Source organism: Meriones unguiculatus, assembly GCF_030254825.1.
Source record: "Meriones unguiculatus strain TT.TT164.6M chromosome 13 unlocalized genomic scaffold, Bangor_MerUng_6.1 Chr13_unordered_Scaffold_40, whole genome shotgun sequence".
Classification (NCBI taxonomy): Eukaryota; Metazoa; Chordata; class Mammalia; order Rodentia; family Muridae; genus Meriones; species Meriones unguiculatus.
Window position 1 is genome coordinate 2,428,927 of NW_026843649.1, and position 23,285 is coordinate 2,452,211.

General features: G+C 39.4%; 2 protein-coding genes and 1 long non-coding RNA gene across 3 annotated transcripts in view; 2 read left to right on the plus strand and 1 right to left on the minus strand.

Moving 5' to 3' along the window:
- Positions 1-23,285, minus strand: part of LOC132651119 (zinc finger protein 431-like) — a gene marked incomplete at its 5' end in the record, with an annotated part of 217,798 nt that overhangs the window by 109,011 nt on the left and 85,502 nt on the right. The gene's annotated exons all lie outside the window — the stretch shown is intronic.
- Positions 1-23,285, plus strand: part of LOC132651170 (uncharacterized) — a 74,151-nt gene that overhangs the window by 16,290 nt on the left and 34,576 nt on the right. The gene's annotated exons all lie outside the window — the stretch shown is intronic.
- LOC132651158 (cytochrome P450 3A1-like) overlaps positions 4,444-23,285 on the plus strand; it is a 32,021-nt gene continuing 13,179 nt past the window's right edge. Inside the window, exons 1-9 of the mRNA XM_060376437.1 lie at positions 4,444-4,610; positions 5,559-5,652; positions 9,227-9,279; positions 15,281-15,380; positions 18,893-19,006; positions 19,092-19,180; positions 19,535-19,683; positions 21,938-22,065; positions 22,914-22,983. Of these exons, the coding sequence (XP_060232420.1) occupies positions 4,540-4,610; positions 5,559-5,652; positions 9,227-9,279; positions 15,281-15,380; positions 18,893-19,006; positions 19,092-19,180; positions 19,535-19,683; positions 21,938-22,065; positions 22,914-22,983 (868 nt within the window). The 5' untranslated portion in view covers positions 4,444-4,539. The remainder of the gene's footprint in view (positions 4,611-5,558; positions 5,653-9,226; positions 9,280-15,280; positions 15,381-18,892; positions 19,007-19,091; positions 19,181-19,534; positions 19,684-21,937; positions 22,066-22,913; positions 22,984-23,285) is intronic.

Sequence of the window (23,285 nt, forward strand, 5' to 3'; positions counted from 1 at the left end):
CATACACACCCTGAACTTACTGAGTCCTGTTGGCTTTGGTATGATTCTGCCCCACCCTTTTATGAAGGCATTGCTGTCACTGAGGAAATCTTCTACTCTTCTGACCATTCTAAATGCAGATGGTCACAACAGGCTGAGGCTAGATTGACGTTGACTTCTGTTTCTGGCCTTGAGTTATGCATAGGCAATAGTATTCTTCAGAAACACAGACATCTTTGTAATGTAACCATTACACCATCAAACCCCTTTCCCAATTATATCCTCCCAGGCAACAACAGCTGGTGGACTTGCAGTGATGGCCTTATTCCCTGTATACACACCCCACCCCTCAAAAGCAATCTTACTACCATCTGTGTCCTTGTCTAATTAATTCCCTGCCTGACTTATTATTCTGGGGAAGATTTTGCTCAGTTTTGGGACCCCATTAATGACCATGCATTGCTTAGAACAAAAAGAGAGGCCATAACAGCTATTACACTAACTGTCCTCCTTGGCCTCGGAGCTGTGGGTGCTGGGACGGGTATAACCTCTCTCGTTCTCTCCAACAAGCATTACTCTGACCTTTGCTGTACAATTGGCAAGGATGTTGAGAGACTGGAGATTGGCATCACCAACTTGGAGAAATCCCTCGTCTCACTGTCTGAAGTTGTCCTACAAAATAGAAGAGGGCTAGACTTGCTTTTCCTTCAGCAAGGGGGACGCTGTGCTTCACTGAAGGAAGAGTGCTGCTTTTACGCAGATTATACTGGGATTGTAAGGGACAGCATGGATAAGGTTAGGGAAGACCTAGAAGAGAGAAAGAGACAGAGAGAACAAGAGGAGAGTTGGCTTTATAATTGGTTTTCAACCTTTCCCTGGCTCACCACCTTCCTTCCTTCAATTTTGGGACCCATGGTGAGTTTCCTTCTCCTCATATTTTTCGATCCATGGGTCATTAAAAGACTTACTAGCTTTGTAAAACAGCAAATTGACTCCTTGGCATCTAAACCTACACAAGTTCATTATCACCAACTTGATTTGGCTGACAGAGGCTTAGCTGAGCCCAAAGAAGACTGCTGACAGTCTATCATATGGGTCTTGACTACTTGCATTTGGCTCTTGTGAGAACAGCATAAAACTCAGATAAATGCTTGCCTGATGTAGCTTGGGTACCTGTAAGGGGTGCAAGACAAAGTACTGCAGGGGGAGGGCCCAATTGCCCACTTCTGAGCCCCCTGAGAAGCAAACCTGATTGCATAGAGGTTGGTGTCTGATTTCCCCTAACCACAACCTGCTGGGGATGCCCTCAGGTGTTGATGGGGTCTTCCTCTCCTCCCCAGAAAGACACCTGAAAAGGCTGCAAAACGCCTTGGGAGGATCAGGTCACTACTTCCCCCCTCTGGTTAATGCTCACTGTCTGCAGAAGACCTCATGTTCAAAATCTACCTGCTAGCCTCTTAAACTGTTCAAGAAGGCTAGAAGATGCCAGGAGCCATTTACTGAATAAATGCTATTCAGTAAATGCCAAAGCTATTTACTGAAGACAAAGCCAATTAGTGAGCCAAAGCCATTTAGTGGAACCAATGCCATTTAGTAGAAAAGTTACCAGCAGCTGCACTAAGACCCTAGATCATGGGTGATAGATTTATGTAAGAACACCTGCTCATTAGTCTTGGAGCATCCTTGAGATATATTAAAGAAACATTCTTGAGGTATCTTGCAGGAGGTATCTCAAACCATAAAGCACTCTTGCTATCTTCTGTAGCAGTAAATTAGCCTTCCCTCTTTCCTGCCTTCTCCCTACATAGTTGTGTAAAATTTTCAAATAAACGAGGCTTTGATCAGACAAACAGGCTTAGCCTCATTCTTTGTGTCTCTTTGTCTTACTTCATTCTTCCAACCCCACCCTCCCTTTAGGAACCTGTTGAAGTCCCACAGTTCAGGACACTAAAGAGAAAGATTATTATCATATGTAAACCAATCATCATCTTCATTGTTATATAATTGAAAAATTAAATTCTCATGCCCTTTAAAAATTCTTATTACAAATGATTTTAACCATTGTATTTCCAAACTTGAAGCAACCATATATCTATTATTAGTAAAATGGTTTTAAAACAAGCACCATAGTTGATACACATATACGTCCTTACACAAGTAACTCTTATGTCTGAACCTCAAATACTATGCAACAATATGAAATATTAAGCTAATCTTCAGTTATATTTATTAGAAAAAGTAAAATATGCTGAATATTCCATATATTCCTGAATATATATCTTAAAAACAAAATGAGCAAAGAAACCAAACAAGACAACAAAAAAAAGGAGAATTGGAAAATACTATAGTGCCATTAAAAGTGCTCAAAATGGGGTGTCAGTTGGTGTTTCTGTTGAAGAATAATATAAAGGATCTTTATAGTAGTGGGAATGTTTTACTGTTCACTGTATAAAGAGTTATATCCTGGTTCTTTGGTTGGAAATGGCTGGTGCTCGTGAGATAATTTGCTGTAAGGTTAGTCTCAAGTATTGCAGTGATCGTAGGTAGTGTCACTTTTTAAGAGACAAGGTCTATATTGAAGATATTCTGTCATTGGAAGCGCTGTCTCCTAGAGAGATTGATGTTTTACTGAAATTATTTGGAATGATTGCATCAAGAGGGTAAGAGAGTAAGGAAATGTCTTTTTCACTGTCTGGATTCTTCTCACATGTGCTTTCTCCTAAAAGTCATATCCATGAGGTCATTTGCTTGTTAGCATGTCCCCAAAAATAAATGGATAAGACTAGGCGATTTGTCCTTACAAAACAGTAAGCAGCATAATATTGTCGTTGGATGTCTGATTTTGATAGTACACTGAAGTTTGGAGGTGCACATTACTGCTGATTTTAATCAATATCTAAAAATCATATGTATCATATTATATAGCTATCATATATATGTAAATGCTATGTAAAAACGTAAATTTAATAAAACACCTTTAGTGCAAAAATTGTTCAAAAGAACTTGTTAAATTTAAAAGTGTTAAGGAAATGAAATACATGTATCACTTTGTCAGTTATGGCCTGAGCCTTGGAATGTTGACATCACAGTGGTTTCTCCCCTGACTACCTCAGGATGTTTACACTTCAGTAGTTTGTCTACAAACTGATGAAGCCATTTTTGGTTAGTACCAGGAAAGAAAAGGATAATTTTGTTCCCAGTGAAAGTTCTCTATTCCAGGCTCAACTGTAAAGGTATTTAAAATGACTATTATGATTCCCATGGTAGACTAATGGTTTCAGGAAATGTTCTGTCTTTATTTCTCTAGAACATGTGAACTCATTCTTAATAGTTGCTTCATGAAAAGTTACTTCTGATAACAGTCAATACCATTGTCCCCAAGAAACAAAGTTATCATGTCAGAGAGGTATGCTCTGAACTGTTTAAGAGACTGATATGTGTGTATCTTCAAAACTATCTGCCCAGGTTATGAGAGATTAATTTCTGTTTCATCTAGTTGTTTTACCCACTATGCCAACAAAGATTTCCTGGAAACTGCTCAGATTTTAGGTCAAACCCCAAAAGCTTTCTGGTTTCAAACATATATTTCTCAATATGAAGCATTGATTCAGCTAAAGAAGGTACACAGTACACAGTTGGTCACTTTCAGAACATTTCATCACTCAAAAAAAAAAAAAAAACAAAACAAAACACCTTCTCTACAATATATTAGCAACTGAACAGAATGGTTTATAAGCTTCATATTAGCTTTTTGTAAGTCTTCTGTTGTGACCCGTAGCTGTCAGGAGTCACTTGCAGCCTTGAATCTCATTTATAACATCCATAAATCATGACCCACACTGAACTGTCCCCACTTACTCATCCATGAGACCTGACCCCACTTGACTAGTGTGTGTGAATGACTACGCTACTGCATAGTGGTGACCATATCCAGAGTATTCTCACAGTCTGTGAAAGGAGATTTACAAGAAGACCCTCACTGTGGTCTAGAGTGAAGGAGATGACCATATGTGGGAGTAATTTTATTGTTAGGGGTCCAGGTGCAGGCAGACTCAGACAGACTGCCACATTTTCCTGAGTTAAGTTTTGATGAATGACAAAGTATCTGTCATGGGTAGACAAAGACATTCTGTAAAGATATGTGGTTGATACAACTTTGGCTTTATTTCAGGTATTCTTGGATGAGGACAGCCTTGGTAAAAAGGCATTTCACATCAATAAATTTGGTTGAATTTTTGATAGAAAGGAAGAGCTTTTGGTCTCACTTACATGGCACAGTTGTTTATTGATTGCTGCACAGAATATGAACTCAAAGGAGGTCAAAATAGGCTATGAATAAACTTTTACAAACAGTCAAGTTGGAGAGGATACCAAAGTCCAGATGAAACAGAGCTGAGCCATTTACTGGTTGGAGCCCTGCCCCACCCCATCTTCCCATTATATAACATTGCAGGCTGTGTTCACTACAACACAGTTGGGCAGAAGGGAAGCCCTGCAAAGGGTAGCATGCACAGCAGGAGGGAGAACACATAGGAGTAATTTGCTGACAGACAAGCAAAGATGGATCTGATTTCAGTTTTCTCCCTGGAAATCTGGGTCCTCCTGGCAATCAGTCTCATGCTCCTCTACTGGTGAGTAACCTCCAAAGTTCCTCCCCAGACCATGTTCTAGTGATTGGGGTAATACTCAGACCTATTGTCTGGAAGGTCACAACTGGTTTTGGAAGCTGGGGCTGGAAAGACAATGACTCAGTGACTAAGAGTACTTGCTGCTGTTTTAAAGGACCCCGGTCTGAACATTAACAAGGAGCTGGCTGTCACCAGTAACTGTAGTTCCAGGGTATCCAACACCCTCCACAGGCACTAGAATAAAAATTTAAAAAGTAATAGCAAAATTTGAAATGAACTCTTGTATAAACATTATAAAATTTTGTGTTTTTATTCATTTTGGTTAGGGGCATCACTATCACTGTGTGTGTGTGTGTGTGTGTGTGTGTGTGTGTGTACATGTGTAGTTCAGAGGACAACTTTGCAGACTCAGTTCCCTCATGTTGTGTGCATCCTGGAGATCCAACTCAGATTATCAGTACTGGCAGCCAGTGTCTCTCCCTGTGGTGTCATCTTGAAGGTCCCAAATGAAATTACAACGGAATTAATTTTGCATTTTGATTTTTTGGTGGTATGGGGAATCAAGCCAGAGCCTATATCTAGTAGGCAATACCTTTACTACTGAACAATAGCTCCAGTGATACTAAATCTCAAAGTTCATACTGATGTTATGCAGATATTCTGGGTACCTCTACCCCCACCTTTATCTTTCTTCTATTTCCTCTTGGTGAGGTTTACTGATAAGGTTTACACCTGATACGGTCTGATTGATTTTTGTGTTAACCCTAGATCCACCAGAACTCAGTAGGCACAGAAATGAACAGTGTGATGCCATGCACACAGGTTCCTTCACCATTCCCTAAACTCTCTGGAAACTGGAGGGGCAGCCATGTTGTTGATTTGTTTTATTGTTTTGGTTATGGTCATGTTTCTCTTGTGTGTGGTCACAAGGCTCTCTCTTTCTCCTTATAGGTTTGGGACTTGTACACATGGAGTTTTTAAGAAACAGGGAATTCCTGGGCCCACACCTCTGCCCTTTTTAGGAACTGTACTGAATTACTACAAGGTGGGTATTGATTGAGCTTTTCATATGGTTTCTCTTGATTGCCAATTATGGTTCATTCTAATAAGTGCTCTTTGAGAGAAAACTGAGACTTCAGGCCTTCATACTGTGTGTTCTCATAGTTCTAGAGAATTTCTGTTTGTCTCCTAGGGCTCTATTGCAAAATTAACAATGTGAGTGTGTGTGTGTGTGTGTGTGTGTGAGAGAGAGAGAGAGAGAGAGAGAGAGAGAGAGAGAGAGAGAGAATAGTTATTATACTGTGGATTTCATATAGGCATCTTAGTCCTGGGGACAGAACTCAGGTTATCAGGCTTGGTGTCAAGTGCTTCTCATTTGGAGCCATCTCTCTGGCCCTATTGTCAGTTTATTGAGACTCAAATTCACAGTAAGTGAAGTGTTTAGACTTAGATTTTTCAACAAACCTACTTTATTTAAGGTTCTTCAACACTTCTGGCTCTCTTCCACCCACTGACCAGAGGTAGGGCAGAAAAGAAGGTTATTAGTAATAAGGGGTTGTAGACATTTTAGAAGTATTTACTTGGAGCAAGTCCACTCTTCATTGACCTGAAACCAGCAGTCCAGTCCAAAGACCAACACCAAACTACAACACAGATCAGCATGATTCAGAAGATCATAGCAAGTCAGTGAGAGCTGCAAGCCTCATTTGGATTTCCCCAGGAAGTTCTCTGGAATGTTTGTCTCTGGGAAGTCAAGTGTTGAAGACAGAAGACTAGCAAAGTGATGTAGATACAAAGAATCTTATTTCGCTGTCTGTGGGATTTTATATATATCCTCTTCTCAGAGTTCACACACAGGTGTTTTCAGGTGGACAGTCATGCCCCTTGCATGAAACAGCTTGTAGCAAGACATCATATGCCCTCTCACAAGACAGCCTGTAGCAAAACATCACATGACACATCTAAATTTTCAAAAAAACCCTGAAACTTCTACATCAGAAGTGCCAAGATCTCCAACTCATTCAGTCTTGATATTCTGACTTTGTGAACAATCAAAGAAGAGTTTGTTTCTTACCCAGTGTAGATTCTGAGAAGGTACTGTTGCACTTATTTGGAAAAAATCTTGAGAGGGTTTCCAACTTCTAGGACACTGAAGTATGCACTAGATTTAAAATCTCCTCTTTGTACCAGGGCTATGTTCAACATTTTTTTCTTTTGGTTGACTATTTCAGAAGCATCCACTTATAACAGGCCAATATACACAATTTTGGGGGACTTTTCATATACTGGAGTTTTCTGCATAGTCATTGAACCTCTGAACTTATTTCTATGGTTCTAGCCCCAGCATTTACTATTCATGGCATGCTTGGGATCTTCTTGAGAACCAAAGTAACTAGAGTATTTTGCTTCACTATGGGTTCTGGGTAATGATTGCTTCATATAGTAAGATTCTGTGTTTGGATGTGTGCAGGTTTGTGCATGTGAGTGTAGTACTTACAGGAGACAGAAAAGGGTGCTTTGTTCCCTGGAGCCAGAGTTAGAGCTGCATGTAAGAATCTGGAAATCAGTACTGGGAACACAGACCCTCTTTTAACTGCTGAGCCATATCTCCAGCTTCCAATGACAAAATTTTAGCTTCTGTTTTGTTTTTGCAGTCCTGAGAATGATATCCAGGATCTTAAGTATGCTAGGCAACATGCTCTGCCTCTGAAATATAACTACAGCTGCTTCTCTTTCTTTTTTTTAAAATTTTTTTATTAATTACACTTTATTCATTTTTTATCCCCCCATAGGCCCCTACCTCCTCCCCTCCTGATCCCACCCTCCCTCCTCTTTCTGCATGCATGTCACTCCCCAAGTCCACTGATAGGTAAGGTTCTCCTCTCCTTTCTGATCTTAGTCTGTCAGTTCACATCAAAAGTGGCTGCATTGTCCTCTACTGTGGCCTGGTAAGGCTGCTCCCCCCCAGGGGGAGGTGATCAAAGAGCAGGCCAGTCAGATTATGTCAGAGGGCAGTCCCTCTTCCCATTACTATGTAACCCACTTGGACACTGAACTGCCATGGGCTACATCTGTGCAGGGGTTCTAGGTTATCTCCATGAATAATCCTTGGTTGGAGTATGAGTCTCTGGGAAGTTCCCTGTGTTCAAATTTTCTTGCTTCTCTTTCTTTAACAGCAGAATCCTATGCATGAGTCTGAGTTGCGAATATCTGAGACAGGATGATGGCTGTCAGTCACCTCAAATACTTAACTATAAAGTGAAATCTTTTTCTCCTATTCCTTTTAAAGATTCATTAAAGGCAAAACCACTAGAGAAAGAATGATTAAACAAAATTACTGGGAAATGAATGAAAATTCAATGTTCCATGCAGACTTTTATTAATTTTTAATTTATTTTAATAATTGCAGTTTATTCACTTTATATCCCAGCTGTAGCCCCCTCTCCCATTTCCTCCCAATCCCACCCTCCCTCCCTCTTTTCTCCTATGCCCCTCTCCCAGTCCAATGATAGGGGAGGTCCTCCTCCCCTTCCATCTGACCCTATTCTATCAGGTCTCATCAGGACTGGCTTCATTGTCTTCTTCTGTGGCCTCATAAGCTGCCTCCCCCTCAGGAGAAGGTGATCAAAGAGCCAGCCCATGAGTTCATGTCAGAGACACTCTCTCTTCTTATTACTGGGGAACCCTCTAGGACACTGAGCTGGCATGGGCTACATCTGCACAGGGGTTCTAGGTTATGTCCATGCATGGTCCTTGTTTGGAGTACCAGTCTCACAAAAGACCCCACATTTTTTGGTTCTGTTGCTCTCCTTGTGGAGCTCCTGGCCCCTCCATGTCTTTGTATCTCCCCCTTCTTTCCTAAGATTCCCTGAACTCTGCCCAAAATTTGGCTATGATTCTCAGCATATGCTTTGATATCCTGCTGGGTAGAGTATCTCAGAGGCCCTCTCTGGTAGGCTCCTGTCATATTCCCTGTTTCCCATCTTCTGATGTCTGTCCCAGTTGCCTTTCTGAATGAAGATTGAGCATCATATCCAGGGTCATCCTCCTTGATTAGCTTCCGTAGTTGTACAGACTTTAGTATGATTATCCTACATTATATGTGTAATATGCACTTATAAGTGAGTATATACCATGTAGACTTTAATTCTAGGTGGATAATTTGTGACTTACCTGCTCCATGGTCATTGTTCCAGATAGATGTTCCTGAACTCACATCAAAAGGACATGTGGCAACAGCTTGTGTTGCTGTTGGCTCAGGTTTCTTCTTAACGTTCTATGCTTATCTTGTACATTCTTTAAACAATTTCATTATCATTTTCATCATCATCACCATCAAATTTATGTCCATGTGTGTGTTGTATGTATCTTGTGTCTGTGTATGTGATTGTGTCTATGAGTGTGCATGCAGAGGCCACAGAAAGATGTGCTGCTCTATCACTCTTTATTTTCCCACTGAGACATCTTGCTGGTGATACTTCAATCATCTCTGAAGAAGAACTTTTCTCTGTCAGAGACAATAAACCTGATTTCATGGGATTTGAGGTTTTTGTGCTCTGGCTGCACAAGAGTCAGGGCATATAGGACAATAATGGATTTCATACTGTTTGTCTTTCCAGGGTATATGGAAATATGATGCGGAATGCTATAAAAAGTATGGAAAAATATGGGGGTGAGTATTCTGGAAAGTTCCATCAAGTCAACTCTTTTTAGGAGAAGGTGCCCTACTTGTGCAAGGACAATACCAGCCTAGAACTGTAGTAATGGACATCTCTTTTGTGAAGGTGCTTTCACATGTCATTAAATGTCACTGCTCATAATTCTAATTAACTTGAGAACATTGCACACTGTTTTTCTTTAACAGGTTTTGCTGTTTTATCCAATGTCCTAACCTCTTCTGAAACTTCCTTTTCATTACATGAAATACATTCAGCGCTCTGAAAATTTGTAATACTATCTCCTTGCCACATCCACTCACTTCTCTTTAGAAGCCCACACTTTCACTTTATTGTTGACTTTACATGTGCAGAAGTTTTATTTTTTTTAATGCTAGAGCATAAATCATTTGCCAAGGCCTTATCTGTGTCATCCCATTATTGCTTTCAAAAAACATGTTAGAGACTTTGTTGTGATATTTTACTTCAAACCAAGGGGGACATATGCCATCAGGCACATATGTAGGTCAGATGACAATTGTGGAAGTAATTTTTGTACCTTCAGGTGATTTAACTCAGTCCATCTGACGTGGTACAACTGCTTTTTATCTGTTGACCAATCTCATCAGCACCAGCTAGGATTTTTATGACTGTACATCATTGTGTCCTGTTGAATTAAATCGACTTTGGAGAGACAATGTATTTAAAACCACACCTTTCTTTCTCGAATCTCTGGCATTAATGGTTCTTTCTACAAAGCAGCAAAGCGAGTAGCAGCAGTCGTTTTCTGTCATTGATGCTGGAAGTTTAGTGAGAACCTTGGAGCAAATGTCATCAAGCTGTGAGACATAAACCTGTGGGAAGAGGCTCTGGCTCTACCTGCCTCTTCATCTCTTCTTATCCATTCTTTGGAACCACAGGTCTGAACATAGGGCTCTACTAAGTTGATATAGCCCATAAAGACCATATCATTCAATGCAAACTGCAGGCTTTGCTGTCTGTCCAATGGCCCTGTATGAACTTCTCCTTGCAATATTATTGCTTGTTGGCAATTGATAGTGATTTTTCATTTTTCTCTGACCTAATAACTTATCTATCATCTATCTATCTATCTATCTATCTATCTATCTATCTATCTATCTAACAGTGTCTGTTGGGGACTAGTCATGTGTTATGTATTCAAATGCTATTTCAGTGCCTTGAGATCTGGTTACTGCCCCGCTATGGACATTGTTATAATGTTTAACTATCTCCTGTAACCATGGGATGTTAAGGAATATTCTTCAATTATCTATTACTGGATGATTAGTATGCCTATACCCAGGCAGGGAAGAAAGAGGTAGATGGGCTAAGGTTCTTGGGCTTCGGGCACAGAAGTATGTTGGGTAGAAAGACAGGTACTGGAAGAGGTAGAGGAAGAAAGCAGAGAGCTATCATGGCTTAGCTTTAAAGAAGCACATGTTGGTATGGATGGAAGAAATGATACAAATGAGAGAATATGCAAGTGTTTATGGAATCATGGGTGGAAGGCAGCCTGGGTTGAGGCTTGGAAGTAAAGGTTGTTTAGAAGGTTACTATCTACTTTGCCCCAGGTGATATAAGGCTATTCTAAAATCTATCAGTTGTCTGTGTCTTTTATTGACAGTGATAGTGGGTTAATAAATATTTTTAGACTAACCACAACAAAGATCTCTTTATGTAGCCCTGGCTATCCTGAAACTCACTATGTAGACTAGGCTTTCCTTGAGTTTGGAGATCAGTCAGAGTCACCCTTCTAAGTGCTGAGATTAGAGACATGTGCCACCATGCCTGGACCTACTATGGTTTTTTATAGCAAACATTTTGCTTATTTTAAAAATTAGTTTTTGTGTGTGTGTGTGTGCATACCAGTGAATTTAATTGGACTTACAGAATCATGAGTGAGTGAGAGGTTATTTACATGACCATGAGCAACTCACCAATGGTCCATCACTGAAGATGATACCTTGTCTTCCCTCAGCAACTATTTTCTTTTCGATGTTTTTTATTATACTGATTTATTCGTCAGTGTGACACATGTGTTCTGTGGTATACACATAAAGGTCAAATGGCAACTGTGACAGTCAGTTCCCTCATTCCTGCATGTAAATTCCAGCGACTGAATGGACCTCATCAGGGGCCTGTATCACTGGGCCATTGTGCTTTCCCTCCAGGAACTAGCTGTGTGTCAATACTCAGGCAGTGTCAGGACCTTAAACTTCCTGCTAGAATGAAGACTGTAAAATCATCCACAGGCCTTGTGGAGTAACCCCAGCTTCAGTGAGTTCAAGAATATAGAAGTCAGCATTTGGCTGCTCTCCTCTCTACTTCCTCACTCTCATGTTCTTTCTGCCTTGTCTTCCAAACATTATATGAGCCTTGGAGAATTTGATGTAGGTGCGTCATTAAATTTTTCATTTATTTATTTTAATTAATTAACTAATTTCTTCTTTTTACATCCCAATTGTAGCCTTTCCCTTCCCTACTCCTGATCCCACTCTCCCTCCTTTCCCCACCCCATTCCCCTACCCTACCCTTCAGTAAAGGAGTGCCCCCTACCAACCCTCGCCAGCACATCAAGTTTCATAAGGACTGAGCTCATTCTCTTCCCCTGTGGCCTGTTGAGACAGCCCCACCAAACAGAAGTGATCAAAAAGCAGGCAATATAATCCATAGACAGGAATTACTCCCTTACTAGGAAACCCACGTGATGCCTTCGCTATATTTGTATAGGGTGCCTAGTTATGCATGGTCTTTCATTGGTGCTTCAGTCTCCACAGATGCTCTGGGCTCTGTTTAGCTGGCTCTCTTGGTCTTCTTGTGGAGTTCCTGTCCTCTCCAGATACTTCTATCTCTGCACACACACACCCCACTTTTCCACAAGACTCCCTGTGCCTTACCCAGGGCTTGGCTGTGAGTCTTAGCATCTGTTTCTATCTGCTGCTGGGTGGAGACTCTCAGAGACAGCTATGCTGGGCACTTATTTGTGATCACAGCAGAGTATCATTGATAGTTCCAGGCATTGGTTGTAGATTCCCTCAATCTCTGCTCTATCTTTATCCTTGCACATCTTGTAGGTAGAGTAAATTTGGAGTCAAAGTTTTTGTGGGTTACATGGTGTTCCCCTTTCTACAAGGGGTCCTATCTAGTAAGAGGATGTCCTCTTCAGTCTCCATAACCCCTGCTACTAGGTGTCTCAGCCAGATCATCCCCATATCCTCCCAGAAGCCACTAGGTTGTCATAGGTCTCCTGCTTGTCAAAGAGATGTCCCCACTCTGTTTATTTTCTCTCTGTCCTCCTGCTTCTGCTCTCCCAAGGTCTGATCTTTGCTTTCATTTCTCTCTATGCTCCCTCTCCTATCTTGTTCCTTTTCTTTAACCACTTCTGATATCTCTTCTATTTCCTTCTGAGTGTGATTTAAGCACCCTTCTTTGGGTCCTCCCTGTTACTTATCTCCTTTGGGTCTGTGAATTGTGGTATGGTTATGCTGTACTATATGGCTAATATCCACTTATAATTGAGTACACACCATGAGTGTCTTTCTGCTTCTCAGTTACTTCACTCAGGGTGACCTTTTCTAGTTCTACATTTTGCCTGCAAATTCCATAATACCCTTGTTTTTAATAGCCAAACAGTATTCTTTTTTTTTTATGAAGTTGGACCTTTGTAATATCCAGTTATAACAGGAAGAATGAATTATAAGCATAGTTTCAAAGATATTTATTTTTTTTCCAAGAAGAATCTTTATTTAAAGTAAATAATCTTTACTTTATTTTATTTAAAGTACTTTACTTTATTTAAAGTAAAAAATTTGAATTTTCGCTATGAGATTAGTATTGAGTAAATGTTTTTTTAAAAATGGCCGTTTGCATTATTATAACAATATGATCTTCAGGGACCTCTCAAGCATATAGATTTTCATTTAATCTATATTAAATACAAATTTGGAGGTTTAGGGATAAGCAGTGAGAAGAGCATGTCTGATTGCATGCGGGTTGATGCCCCAGGTCCCGCCTCTGAGAAAAAGGTATCGGACGGGTCCGACGCTCTTTGGGTGGATGACACCTAAATGAACATCTGTACAAAGTCCCAATTTATTTCTAATATCAGAGATCAGACCTCTACTCTTGCCTGATGCGTCTAAAACAAAAAGGGGGAACTGTAGAGAGCTGCAGAATGCTATGCCTTAAAGATGGAGCTGGTTTCCGCCTTCCACCTTCCCGATGGTGAGTGCTCTCTGTCAGGAACAACTCCACATTTGGCTAAGGCCGAGGATCTGGCTTGCTTCCATGTATGTGGACCTATCTGCATTGCCCCCGTGGCACGCCTGGGTTGGCTACCCAGAGGCTATTTAAGCTGTGGGCTGGCTTTCCCCGGGGTCCGAGGATTGTTCAATGTTCCTGAATAAACTGCATTGAAAAAAAAATATATTAAAGTAAAAAAAAAAAAAAACTTCTGTATAGATACAAAAATGGATATATGTGACCCCCAATCATAAATGTTTAAATTAATAGAAGCCAAACAGTATTCTATTGTGTAAATGTACCACAGTTTCTTTATCCATTCTTCACTTGAGAGATATCTGGGTTGTCTCCAGATACTGGCTATTAAGAATAAATCGGCTATGATCATAGTTGAACAGATGTCCTGATTGAATGGTAGAGCATGTTTTGGGTATCTACCTAGGAGTGGTATACCTGGATCTTGAGATAGAGCTATTCATGATTTTTTGAGGAACCTCCAGATTACTTTCCAAAATGAATGTACAAGTTTACACTCCCACCACCAATGGAGGAATATTAATATTAATATTATTTCAATATCAATATATTATCAATTATTTCTTAATAATTAACAACATATTAATAAATAAATAATTATTAGCATTATTTAGACATTAATAACTATATTTATTGACACATCATTAATGGCTAATAAAATAAATAATTAATTAGCAATAAAATATTGATGAGAGTTATTAATAAAAATAAATAATTATTAATAAAATGTTAATATGCATTACTATAAATATATATTCATATATATCTATATAATATAAATATATGTTATCAATAAATAATAAAATAAATATTTTTTTAAAAATTAATAAAAAGGTATTAATAAAAATAAATAATTATAAAAAATAAAAAATAAATAGTTATTAATAAAATGTTAATATGCATTAATATAAATATATATTTATATTTAAATATATGCTATCGATAAATATATGTTATCGATAAATATATGTTATCAATAAATAATAAAATAAAAAATTAATTATTAATAAAATTGCCAAGGAAAATAAATAATTATTAATAAAAATAAACAATTATTTATTAATAACTATGGTTATTAATAGTACATATTAATAAATAATTAATTATTTATTACAAATTTGTTAATATTAATTTAATAGTAATTTTTATTTTAAATTATTATTAATTAATGTTTTATATTTAAACATATCTTTTTATTACTATTAATTATACATGTGCATATGTGTCTCTGCACATGAGTACAAATGAACTTGGAGGCCATAAACACTGGATTTTCCTGGAGCTCTAGTTATAGGGGGTTGTGAGCTACCCAATATGAGTGTTAGGAACCAAATTAAGATCCTCTACAAGGGAAGTGTGTGCTTTTAACTGTGGTACCTTCTCTCCAGCTCCTCACAGTATTTTATCTATTCAAAAATCACAGAAAATGGCATAGGCAACTCTCACACATGGACATTTAGACTTATCAAATTCCCACCTCTTTTTTCTAGTTATGTCTTTCAGAATTGTTTTGTCTTTAAGTGACTCACTGTGTCTTGAATGACATTTTACAAAGACTTCATTGTGTCCCAGGTCAGAATCTGGGAATTGCCCTGGGAACTCCTGTGACAGTGTGTTGTATAACCAGAGTGAGGGTCATGCTCCATTAAAATCAAAGTCTGTGTGTAGCTCTCACTTCAGAGCCTGACTTTGGGTTAATCAGCTGTTTTCCTTGCATAGGCTGTTTGAAGGTCCAACACCTCTATTTGCCATCACAGACACAGAGATGATCCGGAATGTGCTAGTGAAAGAATGCTATTCTGCCTTCACAAACCGGCGGGTACGTAACTTCTTTTTTTAATTAAAAAAAATTTAAATGATCATTTTTGTTATTTTATTTATGGTTATTTTGTTATTTTATTTATTTATGGGTATATGTTAATGTTAATTTTATAAAGCTGTATTTGTTACTCTTAGTTTCTCTCTAAATATAGACATCACACAAATAATTCACTCTTTTATATTTGTTTAGTAATAAGCTTCACAATGCAATAGCTAAGAAGTTATTAATTTATTTCTAACCCTCTAAGCTAATTTGGCTTCCTCCCAGTGTACATCACAGATGTACTTGCATTTAGCTTTTCTTGTTCCGGCTTTTTCTATTCATGTCTCTTCAACCTACTCTGTGACTGCATCCCCTACTTCCTTTTCTAAATCCTCCTTCCCTGGCTAGTAGAAGTCTTGCCCCGTTTTCTCCCATGCTCAGCAATGAGCTGTAAGCTTCTTCCTTGACATATCAGAAGACCATTGGGAGCAGTGTTTATATAGCACTGAGACAGGAGATTCTCAGAACAAGGATGGCAACCAGATATGGGGGAGTACAGAAGTCAGTATTTGAATTACACAACAACCTTATGCCTACAGTTACATATGTATGGATATGTGAGCGAATGCCATGTGTGTAGTTTCCTGTGGAGGCCAGCAGAAGGTATGACATACCCTGGAGCTGGTGTTGCAGACAGTTGTGAGTTGCCTGACAGGGGTGCTGGGAACCAAATCTGTATCCTCCAGAAGAACAGGAAGCACCCTTAACTGTTGAGTCATCTCCACAACCTCCCCTTTTCATAATTTAAACCTTTATATTTTACTTACTTAAAAATGAAATAAATACAGATTCAAGTGGCTTCCATAATAATGTACAAGCAGGGTCTAGGTATTAGTATTGCTAATAGGAATGTGTTGAGTAAGTTTAAATATACTATGGCATTGTAATCTAGTTGTAGGTGGACACTTGTCATCTAGAGTAATTTACATTTCCCATTTACAAGTCCTTTTTTATGTCTGTATGGTATTGATTTTTGTGGTGTCAAACATTCAGAATACAGAGAACCTCCTTGACCACACAGCTCCCTCTAGAGCCCATTAGCTGTTGTGTACAGCCTGTCTTCTCTTTGCCTTTTTTTATCCATTTTCCTTCTCATGGACTGTGCTCTTAGGTGTCAAATCTCATGACTGTTTACCTATCACATGCACATAGATTTGCTCTTGAGATTTGATCTCAAATCTATGGTTTTATTTATGTTAATTTTTCTATGCAGGATACTATTTACTTCAATGTCCCCACTTCTCTTTTTTAATATAATTTTATTTATATATTTATTCATTACAATTTATTCACTTTGTATTCTTGCTGTAGCCCCATCCCTCATCTCCTCCCAGTCCCTGCACCCCCTTTCTTCTCCCCCATGCTCTTTCCCTAGTCCGCTGATAGGGGAGGACCTCCTTTCTTTCTCTCTGACCCTAGTCTATCAGGTCACACCAAGGCTCGCTGGATCATCTTCCTCCATGGATAGGTGATCAAGGAGCAGGCCATTGAGTTCACATCAGAGTCAGCCCCTGTACTCCTTTCCAGAGAACCCACTTGGAAACTGAAGCCCCAATGGGCTTCCTCTGAAGAGGGGATCTAGGCTTCTTCCCATGCATGGCCTCTCTCTGAAACCATGGCTATCTAACTGTTTTATCTGGGGAAACCTGTTGGTTCTCTCCTTCCACACTGTGGGTCCTGGGTATCAAACTCAGGTTGTTGGGCTTGGCAGCAATCACCTTTACCTTTTGAGATAGCTTATTGGACCTCATTTAGTCTTTGGTCATTTGGTGAAGTTCGCTGAAGGCCTTGTTTGCAGCTGCCCTTCATCATGTCAAGCTGTTTTCCTTTCTTCCTTTAGTGCTGAGTACTGTAGTTTAAGGGTGTGTTGAGGACTCCACATTAGCATAAAATATAACCTGCCACAGAGGGCCTCTGAAAGCCTCTGCCTTGCAGACTGTCAAAGCAGATGCTGAGCCTGATGGCCAACCGTCGGGCAGTGTGAATGGAATTTTATGTAAGAAGTGGGAAATAGTAAGAGCTGGAGATACCAGGAACTCCACAAGGAGAGCAACAGAACAAGAAAATTTGAACACAGGGAACTTCACAGAGACTCATACTCCAACCAAGGACTATTCATGGAGATAACCTAGAACCCTGACAATGCAGCCACTTCTGATGAGAACTGATAGACTAAGATCAGAAAGAAGGAGAGGAGGACCTCCACTATCAGTAGACTTGGGGAGGGGCATGCATGCAGAAAGGGGGGGAGGGGGGCTGGGAGGGGAGGAGGGAGGGGCACATGGGGGGATACAAAATGAATAAAGTGTAATTAATAAAAGTTAAATAAAAAATTAAAAATATATATAAATATGAAAGATAGAAGAAAGGTCCTATTAGGGAAAATTTTCTTTTTGTCTCTTTATCACTGTATAAAGAATTAAGGCAAAGGGATTTCTATAGCATTATTTCTAAACAAAAACAACTGATCCATCAATCAAACCATCCAGAAGCTAGAGTGATGTTTTAGTTGCTGAAAGCTCTGAATGAGGATGGGAGCTTGGTTGTCTACATATCCAGCAGCTCACAACCAACTGTATTGCCAGCTTTACCAGATCCAAATCCTTCCTCTGTCCTCTGAATACACTACACACATGTACATGCACTCACACACACACTCACACACATACATACATACATGCATGCATAAAATAGTAAAACAAATTGTTAAAAACTCATACATCAAATCTTTTAAGTGTTACTGGCACCATCAATGGGAAAAGGGCCTGAGTGTGGATCCCCAGTATACACATAAAAGGCAGAGCAGCATGCAAGTGTGAATCCAGAACTGTGCATAGGAACAGGTAGATCCTAAGGGCTTGCTTGTCACCTTATTCCAACCAAACCAGAACCTTCAAGATTCAGTGACAGACCCTGCCTGAGAAAAGTGCTGTAGAGAATTATAGAGGAAGATCACAGACCTCTGGTCTTCACAGGACCACACATGGGCAGGTACACCAGCACTTACATGTGCACACACACACACACACACACACACACACACACTGTTTATGTTATAAAGACAGAACTGGAGAACCTCTGTGATGCAAAGTTCACTTTCTTTCTGTGTCCAAGCCATTTGCCATCTTCACAACTCTGAGGCACATGCTCCTTATTGCTCCTATTTTTTCCCTAACATTGGACCTAATTTAAATTTATAGAGAGATTTGCGTTTAAAAGAATCCTGGGATATACAGGCTTGAAACCACAACAGGTTACCTGGTGAGCTCTGGATTTCTTATAGGCTGTGAGGAAGTGCTGAAATTTTAAACTTTTTTTTCTTTTGCATCCAACATTCAGTTCAGTCCATAGTAAACAGTATAACAGTAAGCAGTGTAACAAATTGTAATATGGTGCTATCTGCTCAGTACTTTTGCAACCATGGTGAGTTCCATACTTACACAAAACCATTTTTTTTTTGACTGTAGAATTTTGGCCCAGTGGGGATTATGAAAAAAGCTGTCTTCTTCTCTGAGGATGACGAGTGGAAGAGAATCCGAGCCTTGCTGTCTCCCACCTTCACCAGTGGAAAACTCAAAGAGGTGACTGAAAGGACTTATGATTGAAATCTTTGTGTGACCTGACTCTCCAAACCTAACTATGGATGCTTTTGTGCTTTGTGCTCAGATGTTCCCCATTATTGAACAGTATGGAGATATTTTGGTAAAATACTTGAGAGGAGAGGCAGAGAAAGGCAAGCCTGTCCCTATTAAAGAGTTAGTGGTGGTGCATCCAAGGTGGTTCTGGGAGGTTATCTGGGAGGATAACTTCATCAGAGAGTCTTTTTCCTTGTGTATCTCACATGGCCTAGCTGCATATACTCTACCTTTAGATACTATACATAGATTACATGTATGTGTATATTATATGTATCTAATATATATATTAGATAAATACACAGTTTGAAAAGAAGAATCATGATGGTCTGAAAGCCACAAGGGTAGATGGTGGGCAGGATGGGAAGGCACTTGGTCAATACTGAGGTGGCTTTGTTTCTCTTGTCCCAAAACTATGAACCATTTCAGGCTTCATGCTGCTTGTCTTAAATTCCCATGTCTCTGCCTCCTCAGAGTGTTTGGGGCCTACAACATGGATGTGGTCACCAGCACATCATTTGGAGTGAACGTTGATTCCCTCAACAACCCAAATGATCCTTTTGTGGAGAAAGCCAAGAATCTCTTAAGATTTGATTTTTTTGATCCATTGTTCTTGTCAGTAGGTATGTAGAAAGTTCTGTCTTTTGCTCCATTAGTCTTGTCTGTGGCTGCATTTGTCACTTCTGCCTTTCTCTTTCACACTTCCCCAAAAACTAGCTTCTCTACTGGAATGTAGTTTAGTTGCCATGTAATTAGTTTTCTTAAAGGCACAGTTCAATGTTTTTAGTGCATTCAAAGACATGTAGCCCATTATGTTTGTTTTATAACTTTATTTTATCTTGAGACAGGGTCTTACTGTGTATCTCTAGCTGGCCTGGAAATTGCTGTGTAGACCAGACTGGCTTTGAACTCATAGTGATCTTCCTGCTTCTACCTCCTGAGGACTATAGTGTGCACCAGAATTCCTGGCTTTGTTTTAGAATCATTTTATTTATTCTTTGACTGTGTCATATAGGAATACAACATATCCTGATTAGACCCACCCATAACTCTTCCCTCCCACTTTCCTCAGACACACCAACATGCTTTCCTCCTTATTTCATGTCCCTTTCTGTGTTTTGGTAACCAAGTGCACTCAGTCACAGCCTGCTAGGATGGGACAGTATTATTGGCCTCATCTTATGCAGGTGTTCAGTCCATGAGTGGACCATGCCATGCCTGGGATATGGCACTGCAGATGCCCCATTGCTGGCTCTTTCTTTCCACACCTTCTTTCAGGATGTTCCTTGAGCCTTGAAGGGTGGGGTGTTGATACAGTTACTCCATTTGGGGGTGAGCACTCAGCAGTCACTGATTCTGTGTACTTTGATCACTTGGAAATCTGCATTGACTGAAGGACCACATGGCTCCTTGCCAATGAGGACTGTATAGTACATTGTTCTAGCTGTGTTGGCTCTTTTGACCATCATTCTTCACCTAGACCTAAGCCACATCGACCTAAGCAACACCTGTTCACTTTCTGTATATTTACATATCCTTGGCACTTCACGTCAATGGGATCATAGATTGTGGTCTCTGTGGCAGGCATCTTTTATATAGCACAATAGTAAATGAAACAAACATCACTACCTGCTGTACCCATGAGCAAAAAATGCTCTGTATCTATTGACAAACATGAAGTTAGTTTCACATGTTTGCCATGAATTTTATTGCTATTAACATATGCATAGAAGGATATAGTTACTTTTTTATGTTTCATGGTATATATTAAGAATCATCATTGCTTAGATAAAAGGTAACCCTATTTTTAAAATTTTTGTGTGGAAATATTTTATTTTTAAAGTTTTATTTATGTATTCATTTTACATTTTTATTATAGCCCCCATCTCTCCTTGCTGTCTCTGTCTTTTCACATAATCCTTCTTCTCATTCACCCACCTCCTTCTCCTTAGAAAGTAGCCATGTGGAGGCTGGGAATGAAGCCTGGGTTCTCTTCAAAAGTAGGCTAACTGCTGGGGCATGTCTCCAGCCAATGTACAGTGGAGATATATATATATATAATATGTATATGTGTGTGTGTTTGTGTGTGTTTTGTGTGTGTGTTTATGTATATGTATCTTTATGTACATATATATGTGTGTGTGTGTATGTATGTATATTCTGGGTCCATTTAACATGTTGCTTGATTTAGGGCTTTAATGCTTTTCCTTGTTAATTACATTTCCATATACAGCTCATGTGTCCTTTTGCCTACATTCCATCCTTCCTCTCCACTTACTATCATCCTCTTGGTCTCCTTTTAAGTATTATATGATATCCACACTTACACCTGTTTACATATTTACGTTTATTCATTATAGTATAGAACTGGGAAATGAGAAACATTACGTGATTTTCTTTCTTTCTGTGTTGTGGTCACCTGTTTTTGAGCTTGTCTTTTTTTTCTTGAGATAGGATTTCTCTGTGTATCATCAGCTGTCCTTGTGTGTGTGTGTTTGTGTGTGTCTATACATGTTCACCTTGCTTGTGGTTGTGTCCTTCCACAGTGTAGGATCTAGGGATCAAGCTGAGATTTTCACACTTGTCTGCAGGATCCTTTATCTGTTGAACCATCTCAAAAGCCCCCATCTTTTCTCTCTGGTTATACAAGGACTACAGGAACAGAGTTCAATACAAGAGTCAGAGTTGCAGTTCTGGCTGCTGCAAAGTGCAGAAGAAGCAGTGTGAAAGTGACACAAAGTGAGCACAGTCACAGTATGAGAGCAAGATTAGGGGGATAACAGCTTCTGGCTGAGACACTGACTTATTTGGATTGTGTTTTGATTTCTCTAGATGAACCTTGCATGTCCATTAAAACTTATTTTTTTTTCTTTCCAGTACTCTTTCCATTCCTCACCCCAATATATGAGATGTTAAATATCTCCATGTTCTCAAAGGATTCCTTAGCATTTTTCAAAAAATTTTTGTACAAAATGAAGGAAACCCGCCTGGATTCAAACAAGAAGGTAAAAAGTGGTGGTCTCATGAGAGGTCCACGGTTTGAAAACATGTTGGGCTGTGAACATGTGAGTTGTGTATTTCCCTTCATCTGTCAGTAAAGGTAGATAGAGGAGGCTCGAGTAGACAAAGACAGAGAATATTTATATTTTCTAGGGCAGGAGCAGTTCGAGTTTTAAATTTTTGATTGAGAATAAGCCAGGAATAGCAATTTGAATGAGAACTAGAGTGCCAGGCATAAGAATTGAAAAATTAAAAGAAATAGTCACAGTGCAAGACCTGCACAAGATCAAGACCATAAAACTCTAACATATATCAGAGAGGAGCTCTCCTAGTTCTGCCCCTTGCTGAGTGACTATTGGCAGTTAATAGCTGTGGATGGAGGCTGTGGGCACTGGAAGGATTCCCATGTAGCAGTGGATGTCCACAGCCCTGCACATATGGGCAGCACTAGTTGAACTCAGTGGGTTATTAAGGAAGGGAGAAATGTTACATAGGATATAGAAGGAATTGGATGGAAAAAAAAGAATGGTGCACATGTGTGAAGTTCTCTAATAACAAATAAAAATGATTATTTTCCTGTCATTCAAAAGCATTTGCAAAGAATAAAATCCACTGTTTAAAACTGCATCTATTTGTAATTTATTGTAAAAGTAGTTGATATGGTGGCTGGATTGCTTCCTGGTTTAGTCACTTGTGAGTTTGGTCTTTGATGACTCAAGTGACACTATCTATGCTTGTGAGTGTAAGGGAGTCACATACTCAGAAAGGAGAGAATAAAGCTTCTGCACTCCTGATCCATCTCTTACCTCATCAGTTGACCTTCTACATTTGTAAATACTCTTTCTGCTTCCAGCACCAAGTGGATTTTCTCCAGCTGATAATGAATGCTCACAAGAATTCCAAAGACACAGAGTCTCACAAAGGTAACCAAGGACTACCTGGTCTATGCACAGGGAAGCTCTCAGGAAGTGGGCATGCTGCTCAGAAAATATGCAAGGAGGCTTCTGTAGATAGAGGAATATTTCTGTCAAGTTGCTGAAAGGCAGACATGGCTACCATCTTCATGAAATTTTTTGAAAGCGCACCAGCATAACTGTTCCAAACGTGAAGGGTAGTCACAATGGAAGACCTCAGATGCCTTTGTGTTATCCAGGAGACTATAGGTGTTGTTTCTGTCTTTTCCCACACACTGACTTGAAACTCTGCCTAGACATCTGAGTCTAAA